Source organism: Conger conger, chromosome 4, assembly GCF_963514075.1.
Source record: "Conger conger chromosome 4, fConCon1.1, whole genome shotgun sequence".
Classification (NCBI taxonomy): Eukaryota; Metazoa; Chordata; class Actinopteri; order Anguilliformes; family Congridae; genus Conger; species Conger conger.
In genome coordinates, this window is record NC_083763.1 from 19,464,372 (window position 1) to 19,488,352 (window position 23,981).

Sequence of the window (23,981 nt, forward strand, 5' to 3'; positions counted from 1 at the left end):
CTCAAACCCCACCCTCACATAATACCCCACTGGAACTCCCCAAGCCAGGATGCATGTAGGGGAAAAAACTTGTGAGTGAGGTGTGGATATCTCAAATCAGGATCAGGCCCGAAATGACTGAGATTCTTCAGTATGGTGGTTGGTAGCAATTGTTTAACAGATGGCTTCCTCAGGAGTCTGATCCACTGACAGACTAAATTACAGACCTAAACTAAATTAGTCACTGAGAACACAAGGTGCAAATTATAAGCACTGTGTTAAATGTAAACCTGAAAGCATGGCCTGTTTTCATTTTTACACATAACAGAAACTGCTAGCTTTCAACGGAAATTTATTTTTCAAAGGCTATCAAAAGAGATAGAAATGGTACCCGGCAGTACGGAGCTCTAGGAGAAAATCAGCAATTTGCCTTACTACCATGGTCTTAGAGTTGTAGCTGTACTGTTGAGCATTGTTTCACTAGTGTGAAGAAACAGGTTACCAACAGAACATCAGCCAGGAAACTATAACCAGAGCTACAAACTAAAACTTGCAATTAACTCCAAACCCCAGTCAAAACCTGCAAGTAATTTGTGGCCTAACATGGAGACTGGTTTATTTCCACAGTGTTTGTAATTATTGACCCTAAAATGCTTTTAAAACATTAGTTCAAAGATAAAGATACGTCAAAGATAAAGATAAGATCAACGATAAGTTAAACTGGTCTTTTAGTTACAGCAGAGACATCAAAACTAGCAGTAGAGTGTCACTTCAAATAAGGTACCTTACAGCTGTCTGTGAATTCTTTAAACAATATATCAAGACCAACATCTACAGTGGGCTCCAGAATTATTGGCACCCTTAATAAAAATCGAGAAAAAAGCTGTATATACAAATAAACAACATGGATAAAGATCTAGATTTTATGTTCAAACATATGGAAAAACTATATGCTTTTATTTTATTTGTTTCACTTAGTAATCTCATTTTTTTCAGAAAACCATCGGTGCCAAAGTTATTGTAATTATTGTAGACAATTGCAATTATTGTAGACAAAATCAAACAAAGTGAAATTGGCAATACAATTTTACTTTAGTTTAGTTCATCTCAGTCTAAAGAATCTATATTGTGTTATTCTGTCACTTCTGGTTTCACTGGAGTATAAAAAATTAGGTAACAAGCATGCAAAATATCATCAGCATGGGAAAAGCCAAAGAACTGTCAATTCAGAAGAGACAGATGGTAATTGACCATCACAATTCAGGTAATGGTCACAAAAAAAATAGAAATACATAAACGGTTAAACATACCGCTTACAGTAGCACTGTAAGGGAAAACATGTAAAACATATGGAATGGTTGAAAACTTTCCAGGAAGAGGATGCAAGTGTATATTATCCCCATAGACTGTAAAGATAATGGTGAGTGGGGCCATAAGTAACCCAAGGATTGCAGTTTAAGAATTGCAGAGATTGGTTTTGTCTTGGGGTCACCAAGTCCAAAAAAAAGAAAAAAACATAAAATGGCACCTCCATACCAACAAACTCTTTGGAAGGGTGGCACAAAAACAGCCCTTACTGAGTACAATAAACAAAACCAACCACGTTTGGTGGAAAAATTGAATGTATAAAAAGAAAACTGGTGGGTCATTTATGTTTTGGAGATGTTTTTCTGCCAGTGGTCCATGGGAACTATTTAAGATCAATGGCACAATTAATTCAACAAAGTACTAGGAAATCCACACATAAATCGTTAAGTAAAAGCAACAACCATGTTCTGCAACAGCCATCTCAGTCTCCAGACTTAAATCCCATGAAAAACCTGTGGTCTGAACTGAAGACGGGGGTATTGCAAGGATATCAATGATTCTTAAAAGTTCTGCATGGAGGAATGGTTATCACAAATTATCGAAAAAGACTAGTGGCTATCATCTTTGCCAGTGGTGTTTGCACAAAGTATCAAACCAGGGGTGCCAATAATTGTAGAACCAGTTTTTTTGGGAAATACATTTATTAGAAAAATTTAAGACTTTGGTTGATTCCATTTGAATCATTAATAAAGCACACTAGTTTATGCATGTTGAACACTTTTTGTGCATATTTATCAAAGATGCCGAGCCCACTGTAAATTATGTTTGTTTGGACCATATGACTGTTAAAGTTTAAGTGGAACGAGAACCGATATATGCTTTCCGTCGCGAATAACCACCCCGCTAGCTGTGCCAATATCTACGATATACATTACATTACATTACATTCATGGCATTTGGCAGACACTCTTATCCAGAGCGACGTACAACAAAGTGCAAAGTGCATACCCATAACCAGGGATAAGTGCGCTGAAAGACCCTAGAGGGAAGTACAATTTCAACTGCAACCTGCACGACAAAGATAAGGACCAGGGCCTATTCGATCATCAGATGATTTTATTTCATTTTAACATTTGTTTAAATACCGCAACACGCAAATGTATTAACAAACCGCTTGCCTAGCTAAACACTGCTTACCTAGCCAAACTAAACATCCTAGTACAAGTAAATATCACAGAAAGACAACAATTAAGGTTTACAGGGAGGTAGGGAGGGACAGGGAGAGGTGCAGCTTGAAGAGGTGCGTCTTCATTTTGCACTTGAAGAAACTTACCAATAGAGACAAAGGACCGGACCCATCCATTTTTTATAATATAGAATAAGAAAGACTATTGGAAAAGAAAAACCCTATAGATAATTAATCATTAGCATGCTCAAGAATGCATGCTACATCCTGGGTCCAATTCAACAACCACTGTGAACAGGTACAATATATGCTCTAGGTTGAAACACTGAGGTCAGCACATATGCGTTTCATTTCAGCCTCTTTCTCCTCAGGCCTTAACATTGCTTTCCAGATATAGTTTTTTATGGCAACACATGAAATCTATATCAAATAGCACGTCTTAATTGAATACAGTTGACACGATTTAAATAGGTGCTTATAAAATCTTTGAGCACAATTGCTTTTAGCAGACCAATAAAGAAAGAAATTAGCTATTATTTTTTATCTCTTGCGTCTGGGAAATGTTTAATTATGGAAGGTGTACATTTCTGCCAACAGATGTGTTGGGTGACATGGACATAGTGCAGGTGCTCATAACAACTACAACAATGAGTTATTGTACCCAAAGTCATTATTTGAGAATCTGTGAAATTCAGATTTGATGAGAAACAAAGATAAAGTGCACACATGCATACACATATGCGGACACACAACACACACACACAAACAGACATGCACTATAAAACAACACTTTGACAGAGCTTCAAAAATAACTGTGTGTATGCATTTTCTTAGCCAATGCAAAGTTTGAGAATAAGGGCTGTCAGAATCCTCCACAGCTTTATTATAATATTTAATGTAATTAAGGTTTTAGTGACACTGCAGAGCTTAATTTTCTTGTAGCAATAACAAAAAAAACAATAATTCTGTAATGTGAATAAAACCATCTGTGAGATACACACTCAGTGAACACTTTATTAGGTATTTATTAGACTTAGTTTTTAGACTTATTAAGGCTTCTGCTGCTATAGACTATTCACTTAGAGGTTTGACATGTTGTGTGTTCAGAGACGCTCTTCTGCACTGTTGTAATGTGTGGTTATCTGTGTTACTGTAACATTCCTATCAGCTTCGACCAGTCTGGCCCTTCTCCTCTGACCTCTCTCAGAATTGCTGCTCACTGGATGTTTTTTTTTTTTTTTGCACCTTTGTCTGCAAAGTATAGGAACTGTTGTGCATGAAAATCCCAGGAGACAAACAGTCATTCAACAGTCAAGATCACATTTCCTCCCTATTCTGACATTTGGTCTGGAAAACAGCGGAACCTCTTGACCATGTCCGCATGCTTTTATGCATTTAGTTATAATAATAATAATAATAATAATAATAATAATAATAATAATAATAATAATAATAAAGGTGCCTGGCTACCACAGGGTTCATGTTAATTTTTTGTCTTAAAACAGCATAGTGTTAATGGGATAAAAAGACACACAGAATAGGTTAATATTAGAAGAAAATGTAAACATATACAGTAAGGTTATGTGAGAATTTGCATACATTTATTATATGATTTTAAATATTATAATTCATAACATCATTGGAGGGCTTATAACAGCTTACACAGACTATTTCTGGTTTTGTCTGCCAGTTCAATTGATCTAAATGACAGGGGGATGTTATTATATGAAGGGTAATGGGATAAGAATGGCTGAATTTATTTGTCTAAATTATATGATTTCAATGAAGTTTGTAATTAGAAAGTATCTTTGAATGTATGTCCGTCACATTGTGAAGAATGGATACCTTGTAAGAGTGGATTGCTAATTGACAATTGGATTGCTAGTTCCACAGGCTCAGTGCAAGCAGCCTCATAATCTTTTCCCACTCACAGTATAGCCAGGGAGTGGAGTACTAGAATAGCAGGTCGAATATATCATATTTTATCACTACACTACACAATAATTGGATAACAGAAAATTCATATTTTCTGTTATTCAATTACAATAAATAAAATGACAATAAATAAATCAATAAATACATGTTTCATGATTCCTCAGAACACAGGAGAGTCATGCTACGTGAAGATTGCAGGTCACTCAAGCTGTCAAAACAAAGCCCACGCCTCAATTTAAAGAAAGAACCAACTTGTTGAGGCTACCTTGAGGGGGTGCAGGGAAGTCTGCTGAGCATATCTGGAATAACTCAAAACATATGTTGACACCATGGAGAGTTCATCTCTGGCTATTCACAGCAGTAAGGTCATGAACTATGTCCAACAAAAAACCTTTGAGTGGTATGGAGGTCATGTGACACAATATTGCCTTTTGTGGAGCAATGTTTCTCCCATGATACAACCATGTCTGATTCAGGCTGAGTTATGTTTAGCCAAATAGAACATCTCAAATTCAGACAAACAGCAACAAAGAAAAAATAATTTCATTTGAGCCATTCATTTATATCTGAAAACAAAATTTAAATGGTGGTGGGGGATTGGAGAGGAATTGTTTCTTTGCATCAAACTGTATGATGATAAATACATTTATTAAAGCAATTGTGAATATACATGACCTACAAATACACAGGTTTGTGTTGTGTGCACAGTGTAAAAAACTATTCTATAGTAAAGGCAGTTTTCCTAAAACTGCATTTCCAGCATGTTAAATGTGTTTAGGTTATCTGCAAGGAACTGAGGTTATTTAAATTATTTTTGCTAATGTAGATATGAGAGAAGGGGCACCAGAGGGGGCTGATTAAATGAAATGACAAGGTTGAAGACAAAACAAGGAGCAGCACTGTGTACATCCAGGCATTCAGTCAAGGAAGTCAACACTAGGAAACGAGGTGCTTCCGGATTCACTTATTAGATTCATTGACAAACTAAATCATTCTAAATTCACAAAAGCCAGTCTTTGACAATCTTGAAACCTTACTATTTCCAAATACATTAATAGTTTGTATTTGCTTTTTGCATTTTGATGAATACATTCCTGTGGTTAAACCTTTTTGCATATTGTATTCTATGTGGTAAGTAATAATGAAATTGAAATTGTTCTTTGTTTAAAATCTTAAAGGAAAGGCAATTTAAATTAATTGTTACTTAAATACAGAGAATGCTAGTCCAGATGCTGCACAGGCAATAAGGTACGTGATCACACAAAGACACATACGGTTCCTTTCATTTGTATTTACCAAGCCTCAAGACTGATATTTGACAAAATCATAACCTTTGACTTAAACGCCACCACCTTTTAATTAGTGTCAATAGCATCCTATAATACTTGAACATAATAAAGAAGCATACATTTTCAGCTCACATTTTCATTCTTTTAGTTAGCTCGAAAAAGTATACAAAATAGACACAACAATCTAGACAGAGTACAATACACTAGCTACAGAAAACATTTATGGGATTTTTCCCTTGTAGTGGTAAAATCAGAATGAAATGTAGAACATATGTGGAAAAATACTAACTGAGATCTGTATTCATAACAGTGCAGACATTGACAAAAATATGGAAATCTTTTCCACACAGGTCCACACAATGGACCCGAGGTAGCTGATTTCAACAAATGCTTCTGAAAGTATGGATTCATCTGCAACCTACAGCAGACATCAGGTCTATCTGCTATCCTCTATTTTTGCCTGCCATGCAAACAGCAGCGGACAAAAGGAAAAATGAAATAGTCTTTCCATAAGACTCGGTACACTGAAAACATACCATGATAGAACAGATGACCATAGCCAATACAGAATATGGGAACAAAGTTTCTCAGCTTATTTGAACAAAAGTTATTCACATTTAACAGTTCACATTTTTCTTTCTTTCAAAATCCCCAAAGGAAAATTAAGATGTCCAAGGGGCAAACATATTATAACATGTGAAAGACTGAACTTACTGTTTTAGGCTTGCTGTTTTCAAAGCATTTGCTGAGCATAGACTGTAATCCAGGCTGTTATTGACAAGGAGCTGGAGTTAGAATCCGAGCCTTTCCCCTAAGACTTCGTTCTGAAGCAGAGAGAGGGCTGAGGTAAGACACCCCTTCCAAAAAAAAAGAAAGAAAGAAAAAAACAGGAAAAAAAAGAAACATTCTGGGGATTCTTGGGAACATGCCAAAGTCCCAGAATTCCACAGGCCATACATAAGGTTTCAATTAAGACAGACTCCAGTGACCAATCATAGCAGTGGAGAACTTTGCTTTTTTCAACAGCCTGGGGGATTCTGACAAGACTCTTAATTCACAGCAGAAGTCATTCACGCAAAACGATTGAGCTTTTAACCCATGGTGCGCAAAGATGGTTGCAGATCAGTATATCATCCATTAATCCTGTGATTTAATTCGAGACACCAGCACACCACAAGTTTATCTGGCAGATACTGAGTAAACACGCTGCACTCCCCAAAGCTGGGTTGGTCCTGGATTGCTTCTCATATTGAATTTCGGTTATAATACCTGGAAATCATTGCCGTAAATGTATGTGATTATTTTGGGGAAATAGACCCACCATTTTGAAGGGCACAGAGGATTCCAATACAATGCTTAATGCAGTGCACACATTGGTCCCAGGTTATTTTGTCTGGACCTGAGCTTTTCACTTCAGGGGTACATCGAGAAGAATTTCTAGACCCCTCAGGCAGCATTCCTCAGTGTCACTATCCAAAGAGGAGTGAAAAGCTGGAATTAGAGACACCCGCCCCCACCCACACACACCCAACATCTGCAGACCTAATACAAATTGCTAAAATGGCAGAGAATACAGCTTGAATATGGAGAACAAGAACAGTGGGGGTGACAAATTCATTTACAATTCAGGAAGTATTTGCACTCCGTGTCATGTTTAACTGCTGACCCTTGACCCTTCTCAGAAAATGTTACCTGTATGAGAAGTCTGTTCTGGTTCAACACCATATTCAAGCACCCATCCGTTGACCTTTAAGGGAAGTAGACCATTCAGGAGGATTTCCTTGTCCTACAATCAAATTTCAATCCCTCATTACACAAGATTAACTTTAATTTATGACATATGAACTTTAAAATAGAAGAGTGCAGGAAGCATTCTTCTCCAACCATCACACCTGACAAAACCTCTTGTGCCTTTGAAAGAACATTCATACTGACTTTTCAGCTTGCTGGGTGACATGCATGCCTTTTGGCCTGACAAAAGTTAGCAAATCAGGGGAATATATTACCGTTCTTGCAACAGCTACAGCATATTACAGAAGAGATTGGGTGGAGGGACACAGAGGAATATGGCAGGCAACACTACTCTCCAAGTACTCACTCTCTGCCAGATAATTATAGAGTGGGCTACCCAGATGAATGAGGCCACATCAATGCCAGCAAGTCATTCTATTCATTAAAATTGTTTCATAAACTTAATCACATTTCAAAAACAGGACTTGATGAAAACTGTCATTTTTTAATTTTTTAATTTGTTGCATTTAAAAAAAAAAAGAAAGAAAAAAAGCTGTATTTTTTCTGTCATGTACCATTTATTCCCTCTTGAAATACCTACAATATGCATATGTGCCAGGGTTAGGCAATAGTGATAAACAAGAATCAGATAAATTCTGAACATCACAACAGTAGATTTTGTTAAAGAAAAAGTCCACTAAATGTCCAAATCCCCCACAAAAAAACAATTCTGGTCCAAACTGTACCCAAAAAACAGTACGTCCACTGAGCCAAAATACAACATAGTATGTGCCTAGTAGGATGATAGCATACAGATTTTAACCTATAGTTTCAGTTTCAAACCTGTACAAACTGTATAAACTTGTTGAAAAGCCATTTTCCACCACATTTCAAAATGGCACACTTCTTATTCATGACAAATGCCTTCAAGCTAAAAAGAAGACGATGCACACTGATCCCATTCATCATTTTGTTGGTATAAAATACTTTTTTCTTTTTCAATGTTGCCTCTGGAGAACACTTGGGAGAGGCAGATGAAGATTTGAGAAGATGGAGGGACTGGTGCTGAGGATCCACTGAGCGTATTTCCTGAATGGTTGTGGCAGCTTAGCAGGCCCGGCCCATCTTAAACTCCCTCATAAACCATGTGCTGGAAACTCTGAATCAACTAATGCAAAAAACACACGCATCAAACAAGCTCACTGAGAGAAGTTATGTGTCCATTTAATGAAAATAATCGCATGGTTGTTCCAAAAGAAGAGTTTTACAAATTAGGTGAAAAAAGACAAACAAAATAAAACTTCGAAAAATAAACTGAAAGCAACAGACAATTAACAATGTTCAAGATTGCACCTGGTGATCCAAATAACTTTCCAATGTGCCCTGATTAAATATGTTAATAATTAGAATTTAATTTGAATAAAACCCTCGTACCTATACCACATGTCTATGTACAAATTACTTGAAATGAAGGGCTAATTTCACCTATACTACATTGATATAAAAATAAGTTTTAGCAAAATAAATAGTTTGATCTTCAAACTGCTTCATCCTTTCCTTCAGATAGGCTTCCTTCTTTGTTTTATTGCACAAGAACATCACAGTTTATTCCCTGGGAGGAAAGTAGAGATGGAGATGGGGAAGGTTTCTTCTGGTCTTTGGTCACACACTTCAAATTCCATTTTTCACCAGCTCATGAACACCATTCAGGTCGATCACCAGGTTTGGATGAAACTCACGGTTGTGCACCAGTTTCTCCAGACCCTAAAATGTAGGGTATTCATGAGGTATTCAGTGACAGAATCTTCAATACCCTCAAAACAAAATACATGTATCTGTGACATAAATGTAAGAACAATCAATCTACAAATCAAGGAAAGTTTTTTCTTTTTATATACAGCGGGCACCAGAATTATTGGCAATGCCACCCTTGATAAATATGTACCAGAAATACTGCAAACTAACCAATAATACTATTATTGACAAACTTTGTTCCACAATTACAGGTTCCACAATTACTGTACTGGCAGCCCTAATTGAATACTTTGTGCAACCACCTCTGAAAGCAGAGGAAAGCACAGGGCAAAGATGACAACCGAGAGTGATAAGGCTAGAGAACACATTTGGAGGGATTTCAGCCCATTCTTCCATGCAGAACTTCTCAGAATCATTGATATCCTTGGGTTGCGCTTGTGGACTCCCCTCTTCGGTTCAGACCACAGGCTTCTGATGGGAATGGGATTTAACTCTGGAGATTGAGATGGCCATTGTAGAGCATGGATGTTGTTTTCACTTAACCATTTCTAAATGGAATGTTATGTATGCAAGAACATCTTCATATTCTTATCATACATTTCTCTTACCGTTTTCAAACGAAGGGCTCATACAAGTGTGCTACGTCGGATTCAACAAACGCACCTAACTTCAGACAACTGTACAAAATGAAAATGTCCATTATAATAGTGCATACATGGTACTCTAGGTGGGTTCCATCAGATAGATGGTGAATGGGATTATCAAGAACAAGGGATGACACCTGATTGTGTAGACTGGTTCCTTTGTTTTTGGCAAAACATAGCATAGCGGACCTTTGATAAACTCCGTTTTTTTAGGACAATCCACTGAAATACATTTCAAAAACATTTGAGGCGAGAAATAAGAAATGCAGTTGCTGAATCGTGATTCATCTTTGATCTGCAAAGCCTAGTTTGAAAGTTTGATCCGAGTTTGGCGTGCCAGACAAACTGCGCTAATATGCACTGCAAGGTTCTCTGAGACAGGTTGGGGTAAGTTGTCTTAAATCAATCATTTAAAAAGATTTAAGCGATTTAAGAACAGCTCTGTTTGTATGAATGGTTACAGCATAAGGCCTATAGTCCTGCTGGACAATCTACCTACAACAAAGTCTCAGCTTCCAAGCAGACACATCCAGATTTTCTGCCAAAATTTCCTGCTATTTTTGTTGAATTCATTGTGCCACAGATCACAACTAGAGCCCCTGGACTACAGGCAGAAAAGCATCTCCAAAACACCAATGACCCATCTCCATATTCGACAGTACTGTAGGTGTGAGGTGCTTCTCCTTGTATGCCTTCCTCTTCGGCTGCCATGTCAATGGCGTGTATGGTAAAAACATTCAAATTCGGTCTCATTTGACCATATCACTCCCTTCCAGTCATAATTCCAATGAGGTTTGGCATATTCAAGATTCTTGGTTTTGTATACTGTGCTCAGTAAGGGCTGTCTTTGTGCAACCCTTCCAAAGAGTTTCTGTATGGAGGTGGCATTTTATGGTTATTTTTTTTAGACTTGGCGACCTCAAGATGGAACCAATCTCTGCAATTCTTAAACCAGGATCCTAGGTTCTTCATGGTCTCCTTCATCTCGCCATTTGCGGGGACAACGTGCCCTTGCGTCCTCTTCCTGACAAGTTTCCCATAGGTTTTACTTATTTCTTATTATTGCATTTAGTGCTAAGTGCTATGTTTAACCTTATGCATTTCTTTCTACCCATTACCAGACTTCTGATGGTTAATTTGGAATTCAGTTCTTTGGCTTCTTCCATGATGATGGAAGACAAAGGCATGCTTGTTTTCTAGTGAAACAGGAAGTGATGGAATGACACACTATAGTCCCTTTAGATTGAGATGAACTAAATTAAGTAAAACATTGTTGCCAATATAACTTGTTTGATTTTATTTACAATAATTGTTAGGGGTGCCAATAATGTTGACAGCTATGGAGATTACTGAATAAAAAAACATGTAAACATGAAAGAAAATGTTTTGAAATAAAAGTACATTGTTTTTCTATACATCTGAACATAACATATAGATTGTTATCTGTCTTGTTTGTTATATGTAGCCTTAATTTTTATCAAATAATTCTGGAGCCCACTGTATTTTGTTGCACACACACACACACACACACACACACTTTCAAAATCCCACCCCCTTTCCCCCAACTTACCTCTCCTCCGTATGAGACCAGTGGAGAGATCTCACATTTGATCGGCAGGTCTGTTCCATCCTTCAGACTAAAATGAAAGGAACATCCAACAGTTATTCAATGACCTCCACATTGTATTTTACCGAGAGCACTGTACCTGGAAAGCAATCCGAGAAAACGGATCTCTCTGAAACAGAAATGGCAATGATATTTTTAATGAGGAAACATCTGTGGAAAAAGCCTGAAAGAAAGGAGGAAATAAACTGATGACATTTCATGATTCTTCTTTAAATAATGAATTCCATACAAACCAATGAACTCTATAGTTTTACTTTCATTATCTATATCATTTAACATCATATCACAGTCAACAACTTAACAGAAAATTAGAAGCATATTCCATTATTCACATGCAAGGTTAAATACAGAGAATTGAGTTACTCATTTCTGAAGTACACAATGCAGAAAAGAAATGTGTAACGAGAAGCCTGCCAATTTTACACCCATAAGAGAAAAGATATCACTGATTGAAAAACATGCCTAGTAGTCATTTCTCAGCATGCACCCCATTCGATTCGTTAGTAACTACCAGTGAAATCCAGCCAGAGAAAAGACCTATGCCCACTGTGTGCAGATGCAACCTTGCACATTGGCCTGTGACTTGCATTCTACTAGTAGGTGCGAGATTGACTAACTGAAGAAAAACCAAAGCCCCACCACCATGCACTAAATACGACACCAAACATATTTACTTCTGGTTGACATCAGGTGTGACACTCCCTGCAGGTCCATTTCTAGAAATATTGCACAGGGACAGATGAGGTTAATGACAAACTATGATTATAATGATGGAAGGGTGATAAGAGTCAATAGGGTTTTATGCAGATAACGTGATGGTTGTGTGTGAAGACCACTCTTTAAATCCCTATGCTAATTGTGAATGCTGTGAATACTTGGGAAAGTTAACTTTCTACTTTATGTTGTGAACCTTAATTCAACATACTTCAATGCATTCATAAGTACAATATTATGATGGCTAAATTAAATATCATCACTACATAAACTTAATGACACCTCAAATCCAGGAAAGAAGCCAAGACACCTTGTCTAAAAATTGGAGAATTTTCTTTTAAAATATAATATTCATTACAGCACATGAATGCCAAAACTGAAATATTGTATATACAAGAGTGGAAATATGAGCTAAACAGGTTCAATACCCTCTGTGACAGCTGGTTTATTATACCACCCATCCACTGACAAGACCCCTCAGGACAGATAAGTTGTGTGCTTTCAGGATAAAGTGAATACGCTGGCAGTATGGCTGAGTGGGTACAACGTTTGTGGTAAATGAACACAAAGAGCACACACAATGCGGACAATGTGGGTGGAGTACATACAAAGTGCCTATGGGGAGTGTGAGAAAGGGTGTCAGGACAGTGAGAACAAGCGCTCACCTAGGGATGGCGGGCACCCTGGTGCCATTCTCGTCGATGAAGTGCCCGCCAGCATTCAGGACCCAGCGGTGGTGTAGGGACATGAGGGCATGGCGGGCGGTGGTGGGGTTGTCCTTTCCGTCCTGGCGGTCAGCGTTCTTCAGCGGCGAAAACTCGTCCTCCCTCAATACCTCGTACACAACAAAGTTTCTGACAGGGAAGTAAATTAACACATTTCATTTACTATGGCATAATCAATCCAGGGTGACTAGAGTACGATTTTACTACATCGCAACATACACTTAATTTGAACTTATTTCTTGTAATAGTTGGATGGAAGGAAGATCAGAATGGCAGCCAATGGTTTCAATTTGGTTAGAAATCAGTCGTGAAAACTCAATTACTTCACTTTCCTTCACTTTACTTTTTTTATATGGTGTATCAGCAATGATAAGACTCGTGCACATGAAAGCACAACTGCTTTGTGGATTAAATATTCTCTTCACAACTATATACATCATACAAGCATTTAACTTGCTTTATTAAATTCCAATTCCAGTTCCAACAATCATTTAAAAATCTCACATTATAAAATATTTCATGTAAGCATGTAAAAATATGGTTGAACAGTGTCAAATATTTGGCCCATCAAAGTTGAACTGAATACCAACCCACCTTAAAGGAGTTGTAAAATGGTGGCCTTATCACACAACTAGAAACACCCTGATTAATGTCTGCATCTAGGCTGGGGGCCCAGACTGCCCACAGTTTTGTCACAACGGCTCTTTTTGGGTTAAAGGGGATGTGTAGGCTGCCAGCACCACATATGTTAAACCAGTGTGGAAAATTACTGCACTCACTTGGCAAACTGAAAGATGTCAAAGACAAATTTTTCCATTTTGATCCCATTTGGTTTGTCCGGTTTGATTAGCTGCCCTTGTGTGTTCACATATGGGATTTTCTTCTGTGCAACATGGTGCTGCAACTGTGGCTCATAAGTGCTGTGAAGGGAGAGAGCAAACAGAGGGAAATAATGAAATGTGAAGCATGTTCATCCTGTTTCTCCATAACTACAAAGAGAAAGGACAGTTTTCCTACATTTTCTTCATTAAGAGATCTCTATAGCTGGTATTACATGCAATCAGCACAGCAGTACACAGCTAAAATAGATTTATTCAAAGACACAGAATAGGTTTTTATTAGGATTCAGTATTGCTCCCTATACAATGGCTTGGATGTATACTCAATTCTAATGGGCTGGGAAGCATGCATTATTTTTCCATGAATGCTCAGCTAAGAAGTAGTGCAGACGAAAGCTAAAGACAAAATCACATTCTAAATTAATTTGCATCAAAGGAATGACTCGATAAAGTAAACATGGACAATTATATATTTTGAATGTAAATTGCTAGCCAACTCTTAGGCTACTTGCAACAGTGTTAAGAGATGCGTCCAGTCAGGGCACTGCCAACTCACACATAGACAGCTTGCTGTCAATGAATGACTGAGTCTAGTTACAGCTTTATTTAAGGTTGCCAACAGTTATAACATATGAAATTGTCCTGTAATTGGAAAGTGAAAGAGACATTCTGTATTGAATTTATACAGGATGCATTTTCTTCAGTAACTTTGAGAATCATTAGGTTTATACTTCAGCCTCTGATTAGAGTACAATTCAATAGTTGGCTAGCTAGCAATCTGTGATAGCAAAAATGCTGGGATACCATTTTGACGTAAAACCGAACTGAATTTTGATATCATCTAGAACATGAGTGACAGCAACCTAGCATGAAGCTAGCTTGCATTCTAACCAGGACTAGAAAAACAAATGTGTTATAGGGTTTGGGCTATCTGCTGGAATACGCAATGTTTCCATTGCAGTAGAATTGCATATTTTGAAACAAATGTTTAGATTATAATTTAGCTTTTTGTTGGTAAGCGGTTGTATAAGTAGGATAATGACCCCAGGGCTGGCGGTTTGAAAGCAATTTACTCCCTCTGTTTGGCATTTAAACTGCATAATGCACCGTCCTGAGGCCATTATCCCTTGCTTAATGAATCAAAGCTAAAACATTAAAAATTAAACGGAACCAATCTGGCAGACGGAGAGGGATCAGTGCTGCTTCCAGGTCCACGTCAAATAACAACTTACTTGACGATGTCTTTGAGGAAGGACATTGTGAAGAAATGGTTGGCCACATTTCCTGCGTTGAACATTAGGCGGCCATCTCCACTGCGTTTCTCAGCAGTCGCCAGGGTGATCTCGCTGTACTCCACCACCTGATACTGTCCATCAACCTTACAGACCACACCGACGGCCTCAGTGGGGTTGGTCTTCTCCACCACCTGCAAACAACACCAGAACCTTATAGACCACACCTACTGCCTCAGTGGGGATGGTCTTCTCTGGAAGGCATGCGATGACCAAGGAGGCTCTCAGCACCTCAACCAATTTAATGTACTGTATACGGACTGCAGGCACCAGAGAATAACCAATTTTCTACTCAGCAGTTACAAAGGACAAACGTAACTCGACATGGCGGATTGACGGGCAAGAAGCTACATGAACTGCATGCTTTGTAAATTCCCCTGGGATGATGGCTACAAAACCTCACCCAATCCTCTACAGCATTTTTCAGAGTCATGGAGAATCCATTGGCATCTTATTTTGCTCTTTATGGTCTGTGGAGTGATTTAGGCAGTGCAATGCCCAAACATGCATTCTACAGCATTAATAGTGCAGCAGAGTAATTTAATTCTATACGTTTCCTCAAAAAGACATGTGGAGCAGGTAAAAAATCAAGGCAGGCAGTTATCAGCCATTTGCAAAATACTGTATGTGTATGTGAAACATTGCCACTGATTCTAAGCCACAGGAAATTTACATCAGACAAATCACATGACTGTTTAACTGCACAATACTCCACCTTGTGTTCACTTGGAGCACAAAAATAAATTTGTCAGGCTATTTTCACAAACAGACACAGGAGAAAGTACTTCCAGACACAAATTTTACATCCCTGAACAAAGAGGTCCAATTCCACACCTCATTTATGTATTAACACAAAATAAGATAAATCCTTTGTCATAAACAAAAATAATTCAAGCCATAATTCATCACATGAAAGTACTATAATAGCCATAAGTATTCAAGGACTGTTTAAAAAGTGTCTTGGAGTAGCAGAAGAAGAAAGTGACACTTCCGATTGCTTTAACTTCATGGGACAATAATGGAGAGACCCAGGAACGGACCGTCCAGAAGTGACATTTCTGCCGGAGTGGATGAAGGTTATTTATCCTTCTTTCCCCCCCACTCCTATCTTGATATATCCTCTCGCAACCACACAGGAGAAAGGGCTGGGCATGTTCATCTCCCACCCACAATGCAGCTGCAAAGATGAGCAGGGCCATTAAACCTACACTGCACCTTCCTCCCCCCCTGCTCCTCTGCGACTTAACCTGCACAGGGACATCCAGGATACACAGTACTGAACACAAATGGGAAACGGGCGAAAACAAGGGAGTCTTCTGTGTGTGGGTCTGTGTATTTTAGGCAAAGCGGTTTCTACTTATAAAGTCTGACGTGAATTTTAATTTCCTGTGTGAAATCTTACTTTCCCCAAATTAAATATTTTTCCTCCCACTTACTGGGATAGGTACGCTTGGAAGTAGTAAATGGTTCAAATGTTCCAAATAAAAGGGCGTAAGATCCACAGTCACTAATTTGCACGCAAAAATAAACATAGCAATGGGATATACATATTCATAGACATGAATCTCATATTGCAGTACATCAATCAATACTGCTGTGTGTACACCATATACAAGATACTTCACTACTGGGCAGAGTGGTTTCAGTGCTAGTAATGGGCTAAACGGCATTTGTTTAAACTTTCTGTGAGAACAAGGATGAGGAAAAGGAGGAAGGGGAGAGAAGGAGGAAAAGCACTTCACTAATTATCAGTGTGTCAATCAAAGACAAAACAGCAGTGAACAAAATTCACATGCAACCAGAAAGCTTCCATAGATCAAAAAGTCGGGTATTTCCAGGTTTAGACAAAAAAAATTGAAGGATCCTTCACTGAACAGAAAAGTCCTTTTACAAAACATTTTTTGCTTCTAGTGCCCTCAAGTGTTCAGCTGTATGAAGCACATTCCACAATTTATGTATGCAATTTGAGGGCGGTAGCTGCCCGTGACGGACCTTGGCTCCACAGTCGCCTCCTTTCTGTACACAGAAGCCAATGAAGGTGGGGTCTGCAACTTTCACCAGGATGTTGTCGACACAGTAGACATGAACGTACGCAATCCCTCTCCGCTCCATGTCTTGCACAATCTTCTGAGTCCCCAGTGCTCTGTACAGGCCTCCATTTCCATCTGTAAAACGGAAATGTGCCAAGTCCCACAAACGCATGAGCAAAATATCAATTTTGATCATGTGACAACAATATGTTAAAGAACTCAGGGAAAATACCTGGTGCCATGGAAAGTTTGCCTTTTCTCTCCAAGATAATCTTCCCATTGTAGTCCATGGCTGGCAGCATGCCTTGTTGGAAGAATACGACATTTTCCTTGCTCAGGCCGAAGTAATTGTGCTGGGAAAAGAACTCTTTGGTGGAGTCCATTGTTCGGCCGCTGGTCATTATGTACCTAATGGACATTCCATGAACACAATGTGTTTTCAATCGTTCTGAATTTCACAGTTAAAACTATTTACACATAGCTTTAAAAATGACCATGTCTGCACAGTATGTGTAGCATCTGTGGCTTGATGGCTTGCCTATCAAATAATACGTCCTGCAGTCTTTCTCCGAGTGCCCTGGAGACAGCTCATAAGCTGGAAACAGAGAGGGCAGAAGAATTTCACATTTAGCCGTTATTCCTCTCAAAGGCTTTTTACACATTTTGCTTGATTAATGATCTTTTGGAGGCTGAGGGAAATTCAGTCCACGGGGAAGGTTTCGTCCTCTTATGTAAATCACATGACCTGCCATTGCTCTGCCACCGGCCTGAATTTATATGCATTAACCCCAGCAGCATTTCACTCCTCTTTACGCAAAATTCGGAGACTGAATTACCTTTTTATATAATATGTAACAATTATACTGGGGCGGCCTGTAGCGTAGTGGTTAAGGTAAATGACTGGAACCCGCAAGCTCGGTGGTCCGATCCCCGGTGTAGCCACAATAAGATCCGCACAGCCGTTGGGCCCTTGAGCAAGGCTGTTAACCCTGCATTGCTCCAGGGGAGGACTGTCTCCTGCTTAGTCTAATCAACTGAACTGTCAATCTGGATAAGAGTATCTGCCAAATGCCATTAATGTAATGTAATGTAATGGTACAGTGAGAGCCACTCTTGGAACAAAATCAACATATTTAAACGGTGAACATTTTCATCAGTCAGCGAAAGGGAAGGGGATAAGCTGCAATGGCATGAGTTATATGAAAATAGGCTAATGGGTAAGGTCTGGCCTCCCCACTACTCATACTAAGATGCCTAACTACACACTCTGGTGGAGGGGTTTAACATCCCAATTTCTCGGTCTGCTTTTGGCTCATTGCAAGAGCTGGCCCACCCTGTTGTTGCAAAAGCCTATTATTTTCATATCTCAGTCAAGCATGTAGTCTTTCCAAAAGTATGGTCTGCCAGCTACAGCTTTTTTCACTGCCATCTACTGGCTGAGCTGTACAGTGTAGTCATTGTACTGGAAAACACACTTAATAGCCAACTTTTGCAGTGTGATTGACCACTAGAATTGCTCATGCGCAAAGAGACAAATAAGTCCATGCTAAACTGCCCCTTTCTGGGTGGTGCTAGTCAACTGCAGGCTGCCTAGTGAGGCTGTTGGAACAGCTGCAGTTGGGTGCGTCTCACTAAACTGAAAAACAGGACAAGGCATGCAACAATCCACCGAAACATTTTTAATGAATTATATGCTTAATAAGTTTATGCTTAATTTATATCCAATATACTAAAGGCAAGTCATTGCGGTGATAACGTAACTCTTAGAGGAGGGTGAGGTTCAAAGGCAGTGGCTGAGGTGTAGGGTCTTACAGCACAAACATCTCACCAGGGTATGCAGCACTCGGTCTTGTGCTGCTCAGCAGCGAGTCGTTCCAGCTTCAGGATCCGCTCAGCCTGGATCTGAAAGAGGGTTTTGTGGGAAGGCAGGCCAACATCGTACATTCCCTTGGGGTACGAAACTCCCAGTCTGGTCCCCTGGCCACCAGCCAAGAGAAGAACAGCCACCTTGTTTTGCGAAATACGAAGGAGCCCTGAAGGAAGAAATAAGGAGACAAGTAGAAAAACTGCTTTAAGGAGAGAGAGAGAAACTGTCTTCCAATCAGAGAGCTTGTGGGCAGAATGTGGTTAGTGCTACAGAAAATGAGGTTTGAGCAAAATTTCCACGTGTTCATGAAGTGGACCTATTCACCTTCAACCTCACAGAAATCAAATGTCAGTCATTAGCTTTGTAATAATGCCTTCATTTTTTATTTAACTTTAGATGAGGAACATTTTCATTCAAAATGTGAACCATTCAAAGGCTGTGAAATGTGAAAGGCTTATCAAGTTATTCAATTAACCAGAGAGAGCATTCTATGTACATTCTATGATTTAAAGTACTGTTCATCATACATTTACTTAAAATCTCCCGTGAAAACAACATGCATTTTTGAAATAGCTTGCTTTCAAACGTAACAAAAAAAAAAATCCTTTTCTCTGTCTTACATGAAAGCATGATAAAATTGAGGACTATCAGAATGAGAACTTTGTACAGGAGCCATGTTAATCATTTACTATTTAAGCATTTTAATGAAAACAGTTCATGAAACACTTTAAGATTGTAAATGTCCAAGCATTACATGTTTATTACCCTATATATTTATTTAAGACTTAAACACTCATTCTGATTTAAACTGCACGTTCATACTAGTTACATAAGCTGTTCCATGTAGAGTAAAGTACTACGTAGCAGCTCCAGCTGTATGCTGAACGTCCCCTTTAAACAGCTACTAGATCACAGTTTGCACTGATTTTCCTGAACGATGACATTCAGAATGGCATTATTTCATTATCACTCCACGCCATAGCACAAATTCCATCCACTCAACAACAGCATTTGCATTTTTCAGTATAATTTAGGGACATTTTTTGTATGACTTCAAGATTGTCTGTGTGTGGAAAAACCAGTTAGCCAACGGTAAACTGTCAAAGAATTCATGGCATTTGCAATATACCTGGTGCACACACTATGAGCAGCGAGCGATTACACTACAGTTCAAAGGATATACTGTGGGTACCTACTACACTGTAAAGAGAAGCATCCAGTGAATAACATGCTATAGCTGCGCTAGATTAAAGTGAGTTTTCAGGTTGCACAGAAAAATAGGCCATTGTCCACAGCTCCCATTGTATGAAAAATAGCCCACTGAGGGTTAAGGGTTAGGGTTTCTGTGGTGCCAATTTTTTTAGAAATGTAAAGAAACTGCAGAACAGCAACAGAGAATGGTTTGAGCGAAGGCTATAGGGATTCAAGGGATTCAAAAAAATGTTTTTTAAAAATGACTCAAAGTTAAGCAAACAGACTTGAGCAAGAAAAAATGAGAAAAACCAGAGGACGTCCATTTATTTTTCTTTCCAGGCCTAACACCATGCTATGCTTTTTTTTCGCAGCTCAAAAGACTCTGAGACACACACTGATACAGGTAAAATGCATGCAAGTGAATAATAATCCAATGATCAATCGTCCAGTTCCAAATTAGATTTCAATTCAAGCCAACACTCAAACTATGCACATCATCGGTTTATACCACATAAACTGTTGGTGGTGAGTCAGCATGCCGGCCTAGTATAAACTAATTAGGTGTATCCACTAAACTGAACCTTATTGAGTGAATGTTGAGGGGGCAACTGTAGTACTCCCATGGCTAGGGAGTGACAAGGGTTTGACACAGAATTGGAAGCCCTAATGAATCACTGAAATCACCATGCTTGCGTCATCCTTAAACAGAACCAGATGCTTAAACCTCAGTCCCTTTGCCCCCTGCCAAGGGCCACTGCTTGTGAACCCTGCAGCATGCAGAGCATTTAAACCCCAAGATCCTGCCGGTCATTTCCTCATCACAGGCAAACACTGTTTTACTGCGTCACAGGGGCCACCTCAGGCTCTTTATTACCCATAAGATTAGTTCTTTTTATCCCCCTGCCACTAGACTCTGACAGTTGCTAAAATGAATAGCACATATGTGGTGAAACCAACATTGAAATATGATATGTTTTTCTATGTTTATTTCTTCTAGTCAGAGAGAAAATTGTTCCACACTTTTTTTTAAAGTGGTACAATTCACTCACAGTATAATGCTGTACCCTATGATAAAATCCAATACAGGTTTTCCCCTATTCCAGTTCTTCTTTAGGCAAATAGGCAAGACATTAAAGCTTTTTTAATTTTTAAAATTTAATTCTAAAAGAGGAGTTTTCATAAGGCAGCTTGAAAGACAACTAACCTTCTTTCTCCCAATCCCCAAGCAGCTCTCGGTCACGCGTGACACTGCCCAGCACTTCTCTGGGCACTGGCTCCATCCTGTTGTCCACAGTCTCCTGCTTGCTATGACCAGACAGCTCCATGGCGCTCTTAAAAAAGCCATTGATCTCCTTAAAGTCCATGCTTTCCAGTTCTGTGCTCATTTCAGCTTGCTCCTCTGGGCTCAGCTCATCCCAGAACTGCAAAAGATGAGACTGACCAGCCTCAGTCAACCTCTGCAGCAATCTCTCAGCATCCATAGTCCTGTATTGAACTGTATTTTGTTTTAACCAACACCTGCAAAAACACACAAAAACACAAGTGAACTGCTGAGTTTTTGATGTGCACTACGAGAAAGACCTATGCATATTACAATCAATCGAACCAATCAAACCCATCTAACAGCATCCAATTATTAAGAGAAGTATTGTTGAAAACAAGCAAGTTAATGCCTGTGGCTTGGTGAGTAGTTAACCAACACAACAAGTGGCAACATTCATTGCAGGTAGCCTGTCTGGTGGGTCTTATCTGTAAAAAACGTTAACGCAACTGTGCTACGGTATTTATTTAAACGACCGGTAGCCAATAAATCGATCAGCTGTCATCATAGGCAGATGGCAGTGCATTTCGCAACAAGACGTGAGATAAGGAGCATTGGAGTCACACCTGAATTCTCAGCACTGGGAAACTGAACAGATAAATCAAATGTATGTAGTCAAACGGTTTTTGTATTTAACTAAGACAATTTAACCCAATTCACGGATAATATTGTAACGTTAGCAGTCAACAATGACACGTAACGGTAACCGATGGTCAGCATAGAGCACTGGGCTAGTTAGCAAAGTTAACTAACGTTGGCTGACAAGAGAAGAAATTAATATCCTTGGCTATCTGCCATGGGTACAGTTATATTCCCATTTCAAGCAAAGTGAGCTAGCAAGCCAATTTAAGTGGCAAGCCAGTTTTCTAGCATGCTATTATTCCCACATGCGCAGCTAATGTGCATTCCTACGCGTCACACAGAAGGTCATGATTGATACATATTGCCAACTTACCTCTATCAGAATAGCTAAACCAAGTCAAAGAGCTTAGCCTAAATGAGTGTTACAGAAAGTGCAGAAACGCTTGCCAACGTTAGCAACATTGATTTAAACCACAGTCTATGAATTAAACGCACCGCATCGCCTTGTAGACATTAGCAAGCTTTTTAACGAGCTGCTTCTGTTCTGCACTTGAATATCATATTACACGTATAGAAATCCAAAATCAGCCTAACAAGCTGGCTGCCTTGGTAACTAGTAGCCAGGTTAGCCAACATTACATCTCTTGTTACCTTAGCTTGCTACTTATCATTAACCAGAAAGCTAGAAAGAGACTTGTGTTTTGCTGTTGAAAGGCGAATACAGATATATATATATATACAGATATGTATATATATATATATATATATATATATATATATATATATATATATATATACATATATACATACATAAATATAGCCACGCGTACACGTTAAAACCCATTCTAACGAAGTTACACCTACCTTGACTCGTGTGGCTTCGGACTAATCCGTCCCTGTAAGAGTTTCTTGTCTTAACCCGGCGCCCCACCCCCAGATCAACGTCAACGTCACTTTACATGGCGCTCCGGTTAAAGGGAAACGCCTTTTTTAAAAGCCGCGTCACTCATAAAACATGGCATCCTGGTGGACAATTCGCATCTAGAATAAATATAGCCTATTCTAGAAATTGATTAAATATAAATGAAAAATGAATAAAATATCGAAATAATGTAGCCCATTGGACAAGCACTGGAACACGTCCAGTGAGTGCACGTGGATACAATTGCACAAGATTCCATGAGGGAAAACTCGAGTTAATAGTATGTGTGTGTTTGTATGTGTGGCTGAGAGAGAGAATACAAGTTTGCTTTAAATATGAATAATACAAGTAATCTTTAAAAATGTTTTAAAAGTGATCATATCAGAGGTTATACTGGTAGCCTATGGGGCTAACTAAAGTGGGCAAATATATGTGACATTTTGGCTCATACATGATTAATGCTAACATTAATTATAATAATTCTGAATTATTAAACAAAGAGTTAATTGGCAATAAAATATTCACCTTCTTGCGTATTTAAGTTTCCTGGAAACAGTTTTTGTTCAATGTGGAGTGAGTCATGATGCCCAACCCCGTTCCCCAGAAAATACTATGTCACTGCAATCTTTCAAACATTTTTGCGGAGCAGCCAAGCATTACATAATAGTAAGAATGTAGCTAGGCTAATTTGGTTAACATATTGTAGTTGTATATCTAGTCAGCCAATAGCATAACATATAAACAACCAAACATTTCTAGTAGTACATCAATTACTGTTATATTACTGTCACTGTCCATTTGATGTTTGTAACTTTGTCAGCTGTCTTGTTGTGTAAGTTTCTGCAAAAGAGATCTGGATCTCTTTATTTATTTCAACATACATCATACAAATAATAGAACACACATTAAATGCAAGACAACACAGATAAACAATGCCATTGTAAATACTCATACACTTAACTTATAGGCACAGTGCAAGGTATCATGCTGACTCATAAGCACAATGTCTGGAATAAATGAGACAATAAATTGAGCGAGAGA

General features: G+C 38.7%; 2 protein-coding genes across 4 annotated transcripts in view; both read right to left on the reverse strand.

Annotated features, from left to right (window-relative positions):
• LOC133127374 (discoidin domain-containing receptor 2-like) overlaps positions 1 to 6,509 on the reverse strand; it is a 38,456-nt gene extending 31,947 nt beyond the window's left edge. The window contains exon 1 of the mRNA XM_061240194.1: positions 6,412 to 6,509. The gene's annotated coding sequence lies outside the window, so the exon portion shown is untranslated. The remainder of the gene's footprint in view (positions 1 to 6,411) is intronic.
• Positions 6,510 to 8,627: 2,118 nt separating this feature from the next.
• On the reverse strand, positions 8,628 to 22,972 carry uap1 (UDP-N-acetylglucosamine pyrophosphorylase 1). 3 transcript variants are annotated; one of them, XM_061240377.1, is made up of 11 exons: positions 22,883 to 22,972; positions 21,320 to 21,633; positions 18,883 to 19,087; positions 17,287 to 17,462; positions 17,017 to 17,189; positions 14,965 to 15,158; positions 13,673 to 13,813; positions 12,834 to 13,022; positions 12,129 to 12,170; positions 11,398 to 11,464; positions 8,628 to 9,192 (listed from the first exon to the last, which is right to left on the reverse strand). In XM_061240377.1, exons 2-11 carry the CDS (start codon positions 21,594 to 21,596, stop codon positions 9,100 to 9,102), a joined length of 1,557 nt encoding a protein of 518 aa, XP_061096361.1. In that variant the 5' UTR covers positions 21,597 to 21,633; positions 22,883 to 22,972; the 3' UTR covers positions 8,628 to 9,099. The 3 variants fall into 3 exon arrangements, with proteins under 3 accessions (XP_061096361.1, XP_061096360.1, XP_061096363.1); XM_061240376.1 differs by lacking the exon at positions 22,883 to 22,972 and adding an exon at positions 22,392 to 22,413; XM_061240379.1 differs by lacking the exons at positions 12,129 to 12,170; positions 22,883 to 22,972 and adding an exon at positions 22,392 to 22,413.
• Positions 22,973 to 23,981: the final 1,009 nt, after the last annotated feature.